Genomic DNA, 15985 nt, shown 5'->3' on the forward strand with positions numbered 1-15985 from the left:
GGTCCCGGGACTCTTAAACTACACTAGTAAATATGCATAATTCAAGCTCATGGAGGTGATCCAGAATGCAATGCTTTAGGTTCAATCCATTACACATCAGGTCCTGTTATCCAGCTCCCGCTGGCATTGCTAGGTCATGTCTGTATCCAAGCACTCAAAACTCCTAAGTATTTGGAATAAAGGAGGAAATACAGGTAGAGGCATTTCAGAACATTTCAAAGATTAGGATCATTTCTCTTTGGCAATGAGATAACAATATGCATCTTGACATTCTACCTTACTGTATATATTTTCTTTAAACATATTCAACAGTATATTATATATATATATATATTAAAATAAATAAATGTTTCAGGGATACTGATAAGTATAACAGAATATGAAGAATTCAGCATTTATTTACATGTTATATATTTTGAATCAAATGTATCTAGAAATATATATCATTATAAGTGACATGCATAAATAATGTAATTATTTTTATATAAAATATATATTATAAATTAAATACAATTTTGTAGTCTAACCATCTACCTCTTGGGGAGAAGGACCACAATATGAATGAAAAGCTGAGGATTAGGAATTTTAGATTAGAACATTTTCTCAATCTTTAAAAATGGAATATTTAAAAATTGATAATATTAAGATTTTACTAATACTTGTCCAGTGTTAGATAAGTCTATAAAGCAGTAGTAGAGGGGAAATGATCTCTAGACCAGCTAGTGGGCCAGGCATGGTGGCTCACACCTGGACCCAACACTTTGGGAGGTTGAGGTGGGAGAGTTTCTTGATCCCAGGAGTTCAAGACCAGCCTGAGTAACATAGTGAGACCCCCATCTCTACAAAAAAAAAAAGTTAAAAAAAATTTAAACCATCTAGCTTTCTAGTTGTGTCTTCTGACAAAAGAATTCTCTGAACATTTCATATTGTATAAAATACATAAATGATACATTTATTTATTGTCAGATTTATGCAGTGTGTGGCAAAGAACTGAAACAGGATCTTAAGATTTTTGAATTTACTGGATAAGAATCTAATGCTTTCCATAAAGAAAGTTGCTGCAGCTATTTCACAGCTGAGAATGTATGCCCACAGGCTTTTCCAGAACTGATAATGGGTTGAATATTTGTCTTGAATTCATTATTATTATTTGGTGAAAGCATGCACAGTTTTGAGCACAGACAGTAGTATAGTGGTCAGTGTTTAATGAGTTGCCTTTGTGGAGTGGGGTTGAGGAGTGGGGAAGTCCTGATTTGTAGCATTTGCCAATGTCTGTGGTGTAAATTCTCCCACTATGACTAATTTCAAGCTACTAAGATGATATCACTGAACACTGATCATGGAATTAGGAAGAGATACACACGAGTCTCTTGTTAGCTGGCGTAAGCTACCTTCACCTGTATGGGTTACATCTGTAGGGTAGCATTTTTCTTTGTGATGTGAACAGGCAAATTCATGATCTTGTTTAATCTCTGTAGTGTGACAGTCTTTCTCAAACCTGCCATCTCCCCTGATATGCCAGATACTGAGTTACAATGTAACTATAGCCAAAGTTAAACAAATTATGTTACTCTTACTATTTACTGCATTCTGATATATTCAATTCTGTCCCAATTAATTTGAAAAAATAAATTATTTCCTATTGCTACTTTTTATTTACTTAACACATACATGACCGTTCTATATGTCAAACCCTATTGCTTGGTGATATTACTTGTCTTCCCTACCTCAGTGAGTCTATAATGTCAAAATAACAGTGTTTAGCTGGGTGTGGAGTCTCATGCCTATAATTCCAGTGCATTGGGAGGGTGAGACCAGATGTTCAAGACCAGCCTGGGCAACATAGTGAGATCCCATCTTTACAAAAAATTTAAAAATGAGCCAGGTATGGCAGCACATGCTTGCAGTCCTAGTTACTTGAGATTCTGAGGTGGAAGGATCCCGTTTGTCTAGGACATCAAGGCTGTAATAAGTCAGGATTAGACCACTGCACTCCAGCCTGGGCGATGGAGCAAGATTCTGTCTCAAAAATAGTAAATAAATAAATGATGAAGTTGTGCTTTCTAAGATTTAGTCCCAAGTGCTGTATTTGAATGGAAGCTGCTAGAAGGTGGGAATCATACCTATTGATTGTTGCATCTTCCACAATTCCTAGTACAGTATCTTAGACAATCTAGGTGTTTGAGACAGTGAACAAATGAATGGATGCATGAGGGAGACCATAGTCCCAGCTACTTGGGAGGCTGGGGCAGGAGGATCAGTTGAGCCCAGGTGCTCAAGGCTGCAGTGAGCTATGACTGTACCCCTGCACTCCAGCCTGGGCCACAGAGTGAGACCATGTCTCTAAAGTAAATAAATAAATGAATAAAGAAATAAATAACAGTATTTCTAGTTTACCTTGGAGGGCATTTTAATTTATTGCCTTTCCCCCATCCTCTGAGATTATGATGACCATCAGTGCTTTGTGTGCCAAATGTTTTTTCAAAAATCATTTTACAATGACTAGTAATTCTGTCCTGCTCCAGATTTTTTCTCAGTGTTATGCCTAGGTCATTGGGTTTTAAATTCCTCTAACCATTTTCCCCTTGGGAGAAGTAGATTTGAGGGACTGTTAATTAAGACTAGTCATATAACTTTCTGAGCCATTATCTTCTGGCTGCTGTGAATTGGATAAGAGTCTCATTCATTGCACTTCAGCTGCTTTGCTGACTTCTCTGTGTCTTGATTTTACTGCCTCACATTCTCCTCTAAGTGGCTACTTTTGCACCAACCTAATATTAAACTTAGAATAAAATCCAAAACTTTTATCCTGGCCCGTAAGACTCTATAATCTGTTTCTGCCACCGACAGTGTGCTGCAAGGGTTAAGGGTTTGGGACTCAAGTTCTGATCTTTCTACTTGCTAGCTGTGTGACCTTGGAAATAGTGTTTAATCTCTCTGTGCCTCAGTTTACTAATCATTAAAACAGGAAAATAGGCTGTGTGTAGTGGCTCATGCCTGTAATTCAGTGCATTGGGAGGCTGAGGTAGGAGGATCACACTTGGGGGTCAGGGGTTTGGGACCAGCCTGGGCAACAATAGCAAGTCATCCATGTCTCTATAAAAAATAAAAATTAAAACAAATTAGTCAGGTGTGGCAGTGCAAGCCTGTAGTCCCAGCTAGTTGGAAGGCTGAGGCAGGAGGATCGCCTGGGTCTAGCAGTTGGAGGCTGCAGTGAGCTATGATTGTGCCACCACACTCCAGTGTGGGCAACATAGCAAGAGCCTGTCTCTAAAATAGCATAAAGTAAGATAAAAATGGAGAAACCATAGGGTTTTAATAAGTGCATTAAAACCTTTTAAAACCATAGGGTTTTAAAATGTAGAAAGTTCTTATCAGCTCTTTTCCTCTCCCACCTTCCCCAGGCTGGAGTGCAGGGGTGCAATCCCAGCTCACTGCAACCTCCATCTCACGGGTTCAAGCAATCCTCCTGCCTCAGCCTCCTGAGTAGCTGGGACTGCAGGTGCATGCCACCACACCTGGCTAACTTTTTTGTATTTTTAGTAGAGACGGGGTTTCACCACATTAGCCAGGCTGGTCTGGAAGTCCTGGCCTCAAGTGATCTGCCCGCCTTGGCCTCCCAAAGTGCTGGGATTACTGGCATGAGCTGCTGTGCCCGGCTTCTGTTTTTATTTAAATAATATATTGTTTTCTTGTTCTCTTTGCAAGAGGAATGCACACTCTAGAAAATGCCTCACTACTGAATTATCTTCTGTCCTGTTTTGTTTTTTGTTCCCCTCCTGTTAGATATTAAAAACTTTTGGGGAACAATTTAGAGGTAAAAATAAATTCCTATAAATAAACAACAAAGTAAAGTATGTTATAGCTGCCTATTAATCACTTGTCTGCTATCAAAATGACATTTTCATGGTTATTCAGCTTACACAGTGATGACCAAAAGTCGTTTCAGCAACTAGAGTCAGTTGTGGGAAACTATGTGGAAAGGCTGCTGTTTTGACTTTTATGGGGCAATCTCCTCAGCAGCTGAGGAGATTATTCTCCTTATGCTTATATTTTCTATGGATTTTGCATCAGTGAATATTGTTTTACCAAAACAACAAATAACAACAAACAACAATGGGAAAAGAATTCCAGCTCAGCCAGGCACTTTGGCTCATGCCTATAATCCTAGAACTTTGGGAGGCTGAGGTGGGCAGATCACAAGGTTAGGAGATTGAGACCATCCTGGCCAACATGGTGAAACCCCGTCTCCACTAAAATACAAAAAATTAGCTGGGCATGGGGGTGGGCACCTGTAGTCCCAGCTACTCGGGAAGCTGAGGCAGGGGAATTCCTTGAACCGGGAGGCGGAGGGTGCAGTGAACTGAGATTGCGCTGCTGCACGCCAGCCTGGCGACAGAGCAAGACTCTGTCTCGAAAAAAAAAAAAAGAATTCCAGCTTTAAGTAGACATTTAGAAAGTACTCATTTAGAAAGTACTCACCGCTGGGCACCGGTGGCTAATACCTGTAATCCTAGCACTTTGGGAAGCCAAGGAGGGCAGATTGCCTGAACTCAGGAGTTCGAGACCAGCCCGGGCAATACGGTGAAACCCTGTCTCTACAAAAATGCAAAAAAATTAGCTGGGCCTGACTCGGGTGCCTGTAGTCCCAGCTATTCAGGAGGCTGAGGCAGGAGAATTGCTTGAACCTGGGTGGTGGAGGTTGCAGTGAGCTGAAATCAGTCACTGCACTCCAGCCTGGGGGAAAGAGTGAGGCTCCATCAAAAAAAAGGACCGATCCAAGATGGCCGATCGCTAATATCTTGGGACTGCAGCTCTCAGTGAAGGCGTGGAGAACTAGACGACGCCACACTTTCAGACAAATTCTGGTCACTCACGGAGCAGAAGATCCCCAGTGGAGGAATCACACGGGTGGCCAGCACGACTTTCGTGTCCGGCGCAGCAGTTCCCCCCGGCACCTCGGCGCGGCAGCTCTCGGAGCAGAGTAAACAGGTTCGGAGGACCCGCAAGGGCCCCCAGCACGACACCAGAGCCCGGCGCAGCGGCTGTGACGGCACCACGGAGCGGCAGCGCTCGGCTCAGAGGTGAAGAGTAAAAGGGACCGGTTTCCCTTCTGACCGAGGTTTGGAGCCCCGGGAAGGCAGAGTCACCCACTACGGACACAAGAAGGAAGCCAGACAGGAGAATCCTGGGCAGAAAAGCACCATCAGTTTTAACGCCACCGTTCTGGCCCTGGGAACTAACAACTTGGACGCCCACTCAAGAGACCTAATCTGAAAGTTGGTAATTTCAAAGAAGACAGGAGGATAAACTTACAATGACGGGAAGAAACCAGCGTAAAAAAGCTGAGAATACTCAAAGTCAGAACGCCTCTCACTCTAAAGATGATCACAGTTCCACATCGACAATGGAACAAGGCTTGATGGAGAACGAGCGCATCCCAATAACAGAATCACTCTTCAAGGAATGGATCATAACAAACTTCGGTGAGTTAAAAGAACATGTTGTAGACCAACGTAAAGAAACTAGGAACTTTGAAAAAAAGTTTGATGAAATCCTATTGAGACTAGACAACTTAGAGAGGAGTATGAGTGAATTAATGGAACTGAAGAATACAATACAGGAACTCCGAGAAGTTTGCACAAGTTTAAACACTGGAATTGTTCAAGCAGAAGAAAGGTTATCAGAGGTCAAAGTCCAACTTAATGAAATAAAACGCAAAGAAAAGGTTAGAGAAAAAAGGATAAAAAGGAATGAGCAAAGTCTCCAAGAAATGTGGGACTATGTGAAAAGACCAAATCTACATTTGATAGGTGTACCTGAATGTGACGGAGAAAATGAATCCAAGCTGGAAAATACCATTCAGGAAATTATTCAGGAAAATTTTCCTAAACTAGCAAAGCAGGTCAATATTCAACCCCAGGTAATACAGAGAACACCACAAAGATATTCCTCAAGAAGAGCAACCCCAAGGCACATAATCGTTAGATTCACTAGGGCTGAAACGAAGGAGAAAATACTAAGGGCAGCTAGAGAGAAAGGTCAGGTTACCCACAAAGGCAAGCTTATCAGACTTACAGCAGATCTCTTAGCATAAACTCTAGAAGCCAGAAGAGAGTGGGGGCCAATATTCAACATCCTCAAAGAACAGAACCTTCAGCCCAGAATTTCATATCCAGCCAAACTAAGCTTCACAACTGAAGGAAAAATAAAATCTTTTATAAACAAGCAAGAACTCAGAGATTTTATTACCACCAGGCCTGCTTTACAAGAGCTTCTGAAAGAAGCATTACACACAGAAAGAAACAACCAGTATCAGCCCTTCTAAAAATATACCAAAAAGTAAAGAGCACCAACATAAAGAAGAATTTACACCAACGAATGGATCAAACAGCCAGTTAACATCAAAGGGCAGTAACCCTAAATTTAAATCGACTAAATCCCCCAATCAAAAGACACAGCCAAAACCCAACGGCATGTTACATCCAGACTTGTTTCACATGCAAGGATACACAAAGACTCAAAACAAAGGGATGGGGAAAGATTTACCAACCAAATGGAGAGCAAAAATAAATAAATAAATAAATAAAAAGCAGGAGTTGCAATTCTCGTATCGGATAAAATAGATTTTAAAGCAACAAAGATATAGTGGTAAAAGGATCAATACAACAACAAGAGCTAATGATCCTAACACCCAGATACATAGAGACTTAGACACAATGAGACAGAAAATTAGTAAGGATATCAAGGACTCAAACTTAGATCCAGAACAAGTAAACGTAATAAATATTTATAGAGCTCTCCACTTCAAATACACAAAATATACATTCTTGTCAATACCACATCACACGTACTCATAGGTTTAAATGAAACATTGATTGGCCATTATTAATACCCATTTTTTTTTCAGAATAAAGCAATATTTCCACTCACTCTCCCTCTTTCTCTTCCTCTTTCTTCCTCTCCTTTACTCATTTTTTTCTTCTTTCCTTCACTCAAAAAAAAAAAAAAAAAAAGAAATCAACTTGTAAACCTCTAAGATCCAGGTCGGCAATGTCTCTCTTATTGCTTGAATTCCTTCCTTCCCTTCCCTCCCTCCCTCCCTCCCCTCTTCCTTCCTTCCTTCATCCCTCCCTTCCTTAAAAAAAAAAAAAAAAAAGAAGGAAGAAAGAAAGTGCTCATTTGGAGAGAAAACTCATCATGGAGTTAAAGGGAATAGTACTGAATACATGAATACATGGCCCTGTACTTTGCTCAGAGGTGTAATTGCTGGTCCCGTCCAATGACCAAAAGATTTCTCAGCTTCCTCAACTCTCCCCAGGCCTCTGGGAGGTCATCAAACCTTTCCAGTTAATAGTTCTAGTACTTCTCACTTGAAAAGAGGAAGCAGACTTCCTCCACCTTCTAATCTGAACGCGTCCCTTTTGAGCTGTGGAGAGATAAGAAGTTCACAGACCTAATTTTACCACATATACATGTATCTCATCAAAACCAGACTCCAGCTGAGAATTCATTGTTCATAGCAGGGCTCCTAGCATCTGAAATGTTAAGACTCTCACTGACTGTTGCAAAAAATGTTAATGTGTCACTTTTGGGGCTTCCACTTCCTGGCTTTGAAACAATGCTGAATTTGCAATCACCTTTCAAAAGCCCAAATTATACAGTGTGTTCCAAATGTTAACAAAGGCATTGGATTTTCATTATGACAGCTTCATCTACCAAGAGGGGGGAAGAAAAGTTCTCTAGAACATGACATATTCTAAGGCACATTTTCTGTATTGATTTTTTATTCATTTTTATTTATTTAATTTTTTGTGATGGAGTCTCGCTTGCTGCCCAGACTGGAGTGCAGTGGTACAATTTCAGCTCACTGCAACCTCCTCCTCCTGAGTTCAAGCAATTCTTGTGCCTCAGTCTCCTGAGTATCTGGGATTCCAGGCACCTACCACCATGCCCAGCTAATTTTTGTATTTTTAATAGAGACAGGGTTTCACCATTGTGGTCAGGCTGGTCTCGAACTCCTGACCTCAGGTGATCTGCCCGCCTTGGCCTCCCAAAGTGTTGGGATTACAGGTATGAACCACCACACCTGGCTCTATATAATTTTTAAAAATAATATAAGAGATTCAATGGATATAAATGAGCATCTGAGTTTAATAAGAAGTGGTTTTATGTGGCCAGGAGCGGTGGCTCAAGCCTGTAATCCCAGTACTTTGGGAGGCCGAGGCGGGTGGATCATGAGGTCAAGAGATCGATACCATCCTGGTTAACATGGTGAAACACTGTCTCTACTAAAAATACAAAAAATTAGCTGGGCATGGTGGTGTGTGCCTGTAATCCCAGCTACTCAGGAGGCTGAGGCAGGAGAATTGCCTGAACCCAGGAGGCGGAGGTTGCGGTGAGCCGAGATGGCGCCATTGAACTCCAGCCTGGGTAACAAGAGCGAAACTCCGTCTCAAAAAAAAAAAAAAAAAAGAAGTGGTTTTATGAATTTAAGAATACTAAAGTGTTATATAATTTTCTCCCTTACTTGAGTGTTATTTATTAAGATGATTCCCACTCAGGCCACTGTGAATTCTAAGATTGGTAAAGAAGTTTCTAAGGTCATGGGTGCTGACATTTACCTATCAATGATTCATCCTGGAAGTAAGTAATGTGTCATCAAGAATTTAGATTATCTTTTTAGTTTATAAAAATGCTCAATTCACACTTAAACTTCAACAATAATTAGCTAACTGTATAAAAGAAAATAGAAATGTATTGTGTCCTTTAACAAACTTGTACTTAAAGTGTCAAGCATTTTCTTAGTTATCAGTCATTGTTTATTTATTTTAAAATGTTTTCATGTTCAGCTTCATGCTGTTCAACAAATTCTTATTGACTTTGCCTCGTTGACCTTTAGAGCTATTCGGTCTAATGACTCCCTTTAAGTTTTGTCTTATCTCGTCATATGGCAGCTCAGCATGTTTGCTGAGTAAACTTTGTTAAGGCCTGATAAATGTGCAGCAACTAAAATGGCGTTGTAGTGGATAAATGTTTGAAACAGAACACATTATACCTTCTGTGTATAAAAAGAACGGCATCAACATTGTTTTAGGTCTTGAAACTTGAGTTTGTTCATAACTCAACCTCAACACTCATGTATACATGCAGAGAAACACACACACACACACACACACACACACACACACACACACAGTGTTATATCATATGCCCTATTCATTCAGATCACTCGTGTGTTGACTTGGCCACAGAAGAGAGGCTTTAGGTTAACCAATCCTAATGATCGCTTCAAGAACCTTTGTGAAAGAACAGCTTAAAAATCCTGGATTCAGCACGTCAGTCTTCACTACGAATCTTTAGTGGTCAAATAGATTCCCTCTAGGCTGGCACCATGGCTCATGCTGTAATCCCAGCACTTTGAGAGACCGAGGCAAGCAGATTACTTCAGATCAGGAGTTTGAAACCAACCTTGCCAATATGGAAACCCCGTCTCTACTAAAAATTAGCCAGGCATGGTGGTGTGCACCTGTAATCCCAGCTACTTGGGGCGTGTGGGCTGAGGCAGGAGAATCGCTTGAACCTGGCAGGTGGAGATTGCAGTGAGCCGAGATCATACTGCTACACTCCAGCTTGGGTGACAAAGCAAGGCTCTGTCTCAAAAAAAAAAAAAAAAAAAAAAAAAAAAAGCCACACACACAAAACAGTAGATTTTCTCTTAGCACCAAACTTCACGCCTGGAGATCTGGGATATGGTAATTTCTGTGAGCCTCTTCTTACAAAATGACAGGGTCTCTGTCTTACAAAATGACAGGGTTGGACTGGAGGACTTGATTTTATGACACTCAAATGTTTTATAATTAGCACATGATCTATTGCTTCTTGACAGGCAATAGCAGCCATAAAGTTAAGAGTTTGTCAATTGAAGTCAAACAGATCTAGGTGTGAATTCCAGCTCTGCCCAATACTGAGTTTGAATATGGGCATCTTTTAACCTCTCAGGCCCCAGTTTCCCTAGTTGTAAAATGGATAGTAATCCCTGTTTCTGAACTTTGTTCTGAGGATTAAATGAGATCATGTGTGAAAGTGCATAGCTTAGAAACCAATACTGTTTGTTATTATCGAGTGGTAAAAAATGACTTTGGATCTGAATCCAGGAAAATACCAAGACACCAAGAGCCTTCTCTACCTCTGTGTTTTTTCACTGTGCTATTTCAGTGTTATCTTGGAGTTCCATGGGTAAAATAGGCCTCAAATAATAGAATACGGGGGGAGGGAGAGCATCAGGTTAATTAGGTAATGCATATGGGGCTTAATATCTAGGTGATGGGTTGACGGGTGCAGCAAGCCGCCATGGCACACATTTGCCTATGTAACAAACCTGCACATCCTGTGCGTGTACCCTGGAACTTAAAATAACATTAAATTAAGTGAAGAAAAAAAGAATATGGAGAATTCCACCATTAAATGGAATTTTAAATTTGAATAACATTTGAACTAAAATGTAAATAAATCTGTTTATTGCAGGTAGTCAAAATGGACACATCCATTCAACCTCTTTGCAGCAAATAAAAACTGTGACAGAGCAAGTGAGGCAAAGTCAAGAAAACGCTGCATCTCCCCAGGCAACTGGCAGCACCCAGGTGTCCCAGCCATCAGGAGCCAGGACACAAAGCCAGGTGTCTGTGTTCATGGGGCCCCAGGAGCCCTCCTGTGACTCGGGTATCCTGAGAACGATGTCCCAGAGTGATGTCCGGGCAGAGATCTTCTTATGGAGCTTTCTCCTGTGGTCTGACACGATAGAAATGGTGCGTGTGGCCGGTCACCCCAACGTGTACAAGTCAAGCTGGCTATACCCAGTCTACATATTCAGTTTTATTTCTCTCCTTCGAATTACATTCACTCCCCAAAACCCTCTTCTCAATTCCCTGGGCGTCCTGCTGCAAGATTTGCCATTCGTTTTTGTTAGACTTGGTTTGATCATTGCACTGGGGACCATCACACCTGTACTGGGCCTGTGTAAAAATGTCCTCGTGACTCTCTCTTACATTTACTTCAATTACCTAACCAGACTCAGGTCTTTCTCTGCCTTTGAAATGTCTCCATTTTAAAAAGAAAGTGGGATCGAGTAAGACCTGTGTGCGCATTTGTAATCCTTTTTTTCCTTGGGGTGTACATTTTTGCACTATTAAAAAAAACTAGATTTTAGAGAATAAGCCATTTTTACTAACTCTAGCATATCAGTTTTTTTTTTTTTTTTACATACACAAATGGTGCTAAATTTAAGCAAAGTTATATTCTTAGATGTTGGCTTTCAGGTATTTCTAGAAAATATTAGTTGTTAATTTTAGTTAGTTATGTATACTGAGGTCCCCAACCCACAGACCATGGTCCCGGTACTGGTTCGTGGTCTGTTAGGAATCAGGCCTCACAGCACCAGGTGAGCCTCGAGCTGAGCATTCCTGCCTGAGCTCCGCCTCCTGTCAGATTAGCAGTGGCATTTGATTCTCACAGGAGCTCAAACCCTGCTGTGAACTGCATTTGCGAGGGATCTAAATTGTGCCCCTTATGAGAATCTAATGCCTGATGATCTGAGGTTGAACAGTTTCATCCCAGAACCATCCCCCACCCACCCCCACCTCCACCCCCAGCCATGGAAAAATTGTCTTCCGCAAAACTGGTCTCTGGTGCCAGAAAGAATGGGGACCACTGATGTATACCACACTTTTTCTAAGAATACTCTTCAATAGAGCCCTTTTAAAAACTAAGAACCTTTTTTTATCAAGTTAGCCCAAGAATAAGATTTTTATCTTTTATATAAATTAGAGAGCATTATATGAATCGACTGATTAAATTTAGTTTTAAAAAACACACTTGAAGTTATTGAATCATTTTTAGATTATACTTTTTAAAAATTTGAAAATTGTAGTTTTAGGGGTTCCTTCAAACATGGAATTATATTCTTTATTCCATTGTGGCAAGGGACTTTTATTTAATAAATTGATTTCAGCATAAAAAGCAATGCACTTTAATAGATATTTGGCTGAGTTTAAGGCTTAGCTGTTTTGCCAGTACTGAAGTACTAATATGAGTGTTGTTTTGTATGATGAAGGCAAGGTACATCAGTAATACCAAGATAAAGTTTCATAATAAAAAGCCATAAAGTGAAGACAGAGATTTCAAAGTAAAAGAATATTTTATTTGTGGAATTTGATACTGTGATAAATAATCAAGTGCAAGCCCTGTTTAAAATTAAAAGTTCAGCTTACAAATATAATAGACAATGTATCAGTGTCTTATGTGATACGATATCATGAATGTATTGATGTTATAAAATAATTAGCTACAAAGTCGTGCAACTTGCTTTCACCCTGTTGGGACACTCTCTGATATTCCCAGTCAATGCTGTTCATTTGATAAAAATTTTCAGGTGCTAGAGAGATCTGTGAGAGGCTTATGTATGCAAGAGTAGTGGTTTATATAGTCAGTTTATTCAATAATTTGTGGTAACAAATAGCTTAAGAATTCGACATGTGGCCCGGTGTGGTGGCTCATGCATGTAACCCCAGCACTTTGGAAGGTCAAGGCAGGTGGATAGCTGGAGTCCAGGAGTCTGAGACCAGCCTGGGCAACATAGAGAGACCCCACCTCGATAAAAAATACAAGAATTAGCTGGGTGTGGTGATATGCACCTGTAGTCCCAGCTACTTAGGAGGCTGAGGCAGGAGGATTGCTTGAGCCCAGGAGATCGAGGCTGCAGTGAGCTATGATCAAGCCACTGCACTCCAGCCTGGACGACAGAGTGACACCCATCTAAGAAAAAATAAAAGAGAATTTGACCTTGTGTTATTCTACACTTCACCAAATGCCCCACCCCCTGCCACCTCATCTCCCTTTCCCTGTGTTAGGATTTTTGTCACACTGTTAGAGAAGGTCTGCTCACAGTTGTTAAAAGCTTACCTTCCAGCTTTCTGATCTGAGGTAGGTTCTTTGACCTCTGTGGGCCTCCGTTTCTACATCTAAAAGATGAACATAATACTAGTACTACATTAATAAGGTCAGGAGGATTAAAGGGTAAGGAAACCCCTGAGCACCTTATCTGGCAGATGGCAAAGCACATTATCTGATAAATGTTAAGCACTGGATTGGTAACAAGTTTCCAAGAAACAAGTATCTCAATGCATATTTAGAATTTCCTGTTTTATTCTTCTCTGTGTCCCTGCTCACCCTCTGGGAATTATCATTTAAACCTTGCATTTGAGAAAATTAATATAATCTTAAGGTTAATTCAGATTCTACTTTTTCATTGAGCAGTATTGTGTTAAAAAGTGATCAATCTGCTGAACGTATAGATTAAAATGGACACAAACCTCCGTTCATTGGACATTTGAGTGTCTCTCCTCTGAGTTCCCATAGAATCTGAATTACAGCATTTTACTTATACTTACATTATGTGTTTACTTTTCTGAATGTCTTATTCATCTTTAAATTCCTTAGAGAAAAGCCTGAAAGCATCTTGTTTAACAATGCATCTCTCTCCTCATCAACTAAACCTGCAGGTGCTTACCAGACTTATAACTTAAATAAATCATAACACAAGGCCTGGTGCAGTGGTTCATGCAATGATTCCAACACTTTGGGAGGCCTTGGCAGGCAGATCACTTGAGGTCAGGAGTTCCAGACTAGCCTTGCCAACATGGTGAAACCCCGTCTCTACTAAAAGTACAAAAATTAGCCAGAGGTGGTGGCACGAACCTGTAGTCTCAGCTACTCAGGAGGCTGAGGCAGGAGAATCACTTGAACCCAGGAGGCAGAGGTTGTAATGAGCTGAGTTTGCCTCTTTGTACTTCAGCCTGGTTGACAAGAGTGAAACTCATCTCAAAAAAAAAAAAAATTATAATACAAGTAATTTCTTTCAAATTCTGCCATGGATAGCTTTTTAATATTAAGAAAAGCCTATAACCAAGGGATTCATTTATAATATTCCTAAATATAAAAATATGTTATGTAAACATATATTTATCTCTATATTAGAACTTAGTGCCAGTGCTTGGATCAACTGAGAAGTATTACTTGAGTTTAGAGTGCATTTTGTATCTAATATTTTAATATTAATGTGCCTGATATTTTCAGAAGTCACAACCCTTTATACAAATAATGAAGGCATATACAAAAGATTGTGTGTAGAAGGAAAATGGAGTAGCTCATTTAGTTTAATTTAATATTTTAATTCGAGTGTACACATGTTTATTGAGTGCAATTCTATGGTGTTTAATAGATATTACAGCAAATTACACTGGGAGAACATTGATAGTTCTACACTGTAATTAAAAGTTACATGTATTATTAAAATTATTAGGTTGGTAAAAAAGTAATTGCGGTTTTTGCCATTGAAAGTGGTGATGCGTGCCTGTAATCTCAGCTACTTGGGAGGCTGAGGCAGGAGAATTGCTTGAACCTGGGGGGCAGAGGTTGCAGTGAGCTGAGATCTCACCACTACACTCCATCCTGGTTGACAGAGCAAAATTCTGTTTCAAAAAAAAAAGTCAAATACAGTTATAGGAAAGTACATTTAAAAATTAATCTGTGATTAGACTATTAATATATAGTCTAATAATTTTATTGCATTATAGTAATCAAATAATTGTGTAATTTTATAAAATTTTATTGATGCTATAATTTTTATAAAATTGTATTTATTTTATAATTTTACAAAAAATTCTAATACCTATAATAGACTTTTTTAGTGTCTTTTCTTTCTAAATGTTAATGTTTGAAATTTTGATGTGTAAATGATACGGTCTTGTTTATCTTGTTGAGGCCCCCTTTCACTGAGTGACAATTGAATTGAGGCATAGGAACGAAAAGGGAAATAAAATTGCTTGCTGAAGGACTACTGTGTGCTGGGTGTTATGCTGTTTGCCTAATTAATGATTGCCTTGTGCTGCGTTCCTTGGAGCAGGGCCTTACATAGTGCATATATCAATGGCTTTTCACAAAAAAAGAACAATGTACTACTTAGAAACTATAGAACTTAAAGTACAGGTGGCTGAGGCAGGAGAATCGCTTGAACCCAGGAGGCAGAAGTTGCAGTAAGCCAAGATCGTGCCACTGCACTCCAACCTGGAAACAGAGCGAGACTGTCTCAAAAAAACAAACAAACAAAAAAAAACCTACTTATACTCCATAGAAGATATAGTAAATAATAAAAGAAAAAAAAATGAAATGGTTAAAGACATTTTGTTTTACAAAGGGGCTATTTTTACATGTTAATTAAAATTCTATGTTTAAGCAAATCTCTTGTTGGGACGTCCGTTTCATTATGAGAGGGTGCATTTGTGTTAGTCAGGGTTCTCTAGAGGAACAGGACTTATAGGAGAAATGTATATATGAAAGGGAGTGTATCAAGGACAGACTCACACGATCACAAGGTGAAGTCACACAACAGGCCGTCCGCAAGCTGAGGAGCGGGAAGCCAGTCCGAGTCCCAAAACCTCAAACATACGGAAGCCGACAGTGCAGCCTTCAGTCTGTGGCCCAAGGACCAAGAGCCCCTGGCGAACCACTGGTGTAAGTCCAAGAGTCCGAAAGCTGAACAACTTGGAGTCCGGTGTTCGAGGGCAGGGAGCATCCAACACAGGAGAAAGATGAAGGCAGGAAGACTCAGCCAGTCAAGTCCTCCCACGTTCCTCTATTTGCTTTTATCCTAGCTGCGCTGGCAGCTGATTAGATGGTGCCCACCCAGATTGAGGGTGGCTCTGCCTCTCCCCATCCACTGACTCAAATGTTAATCTCCTTTGGCTGCACCCTCACCCACACACCCAGGAACAATACTTTGTATCCTTCAATCCAATCAAGTTGATACTCAGTGTTAACCATCACAGCCTTCACACAGTTTTCAGCTTCCTGGTAACCTGTCTCACATCCACCTTCTGTGCTCTGTAATAATCGGATCCAAATACGATTATTTGGATAGTATGGTAGA

At 40.1% G+C, this 15985-nt stretch overlaps 1 protein-coding gene across 1 annotated transcript in view; it reads left to right on the forward strand.

The window, feature by feature from the left end:
• Positions 1 to 14893, forward strand: part of TMEM236 (transmembrane protein 236) — a 51250-nt gene extending 36357 nt beyond the window's left edge. The window contains exon 4 of the mRNA XM_002750074.6: positions 10528 to 14893. Within this exon, the coding sequence (XP_002750120.4) occupies positions 10528 to 11111 (584 nt within the window). The 3' untranslated portion in view covers positions 11112 to 14893. The remainder of the gene's footprint in view (positions 1 to 10527) is intronic.
• The last annotated feature ends 1092 nt before the right edge of the window (positions 14894 to 15985 follow it).

The sequence above is a fragment of the Callithrix jacchus genome, chromosome 7, assembly GCF_049354715.1.
Source record: "Callithrix jacchus isolate 240 chromosome 7, calJac240_pri, whole genome shotgun sequence".
NCBI classification, from domain to species: Eukaryota; Metazoa; Chordata; class Mammalia; order Primates; family Cebidae; genus Callithrix; species Callithrix jacchus.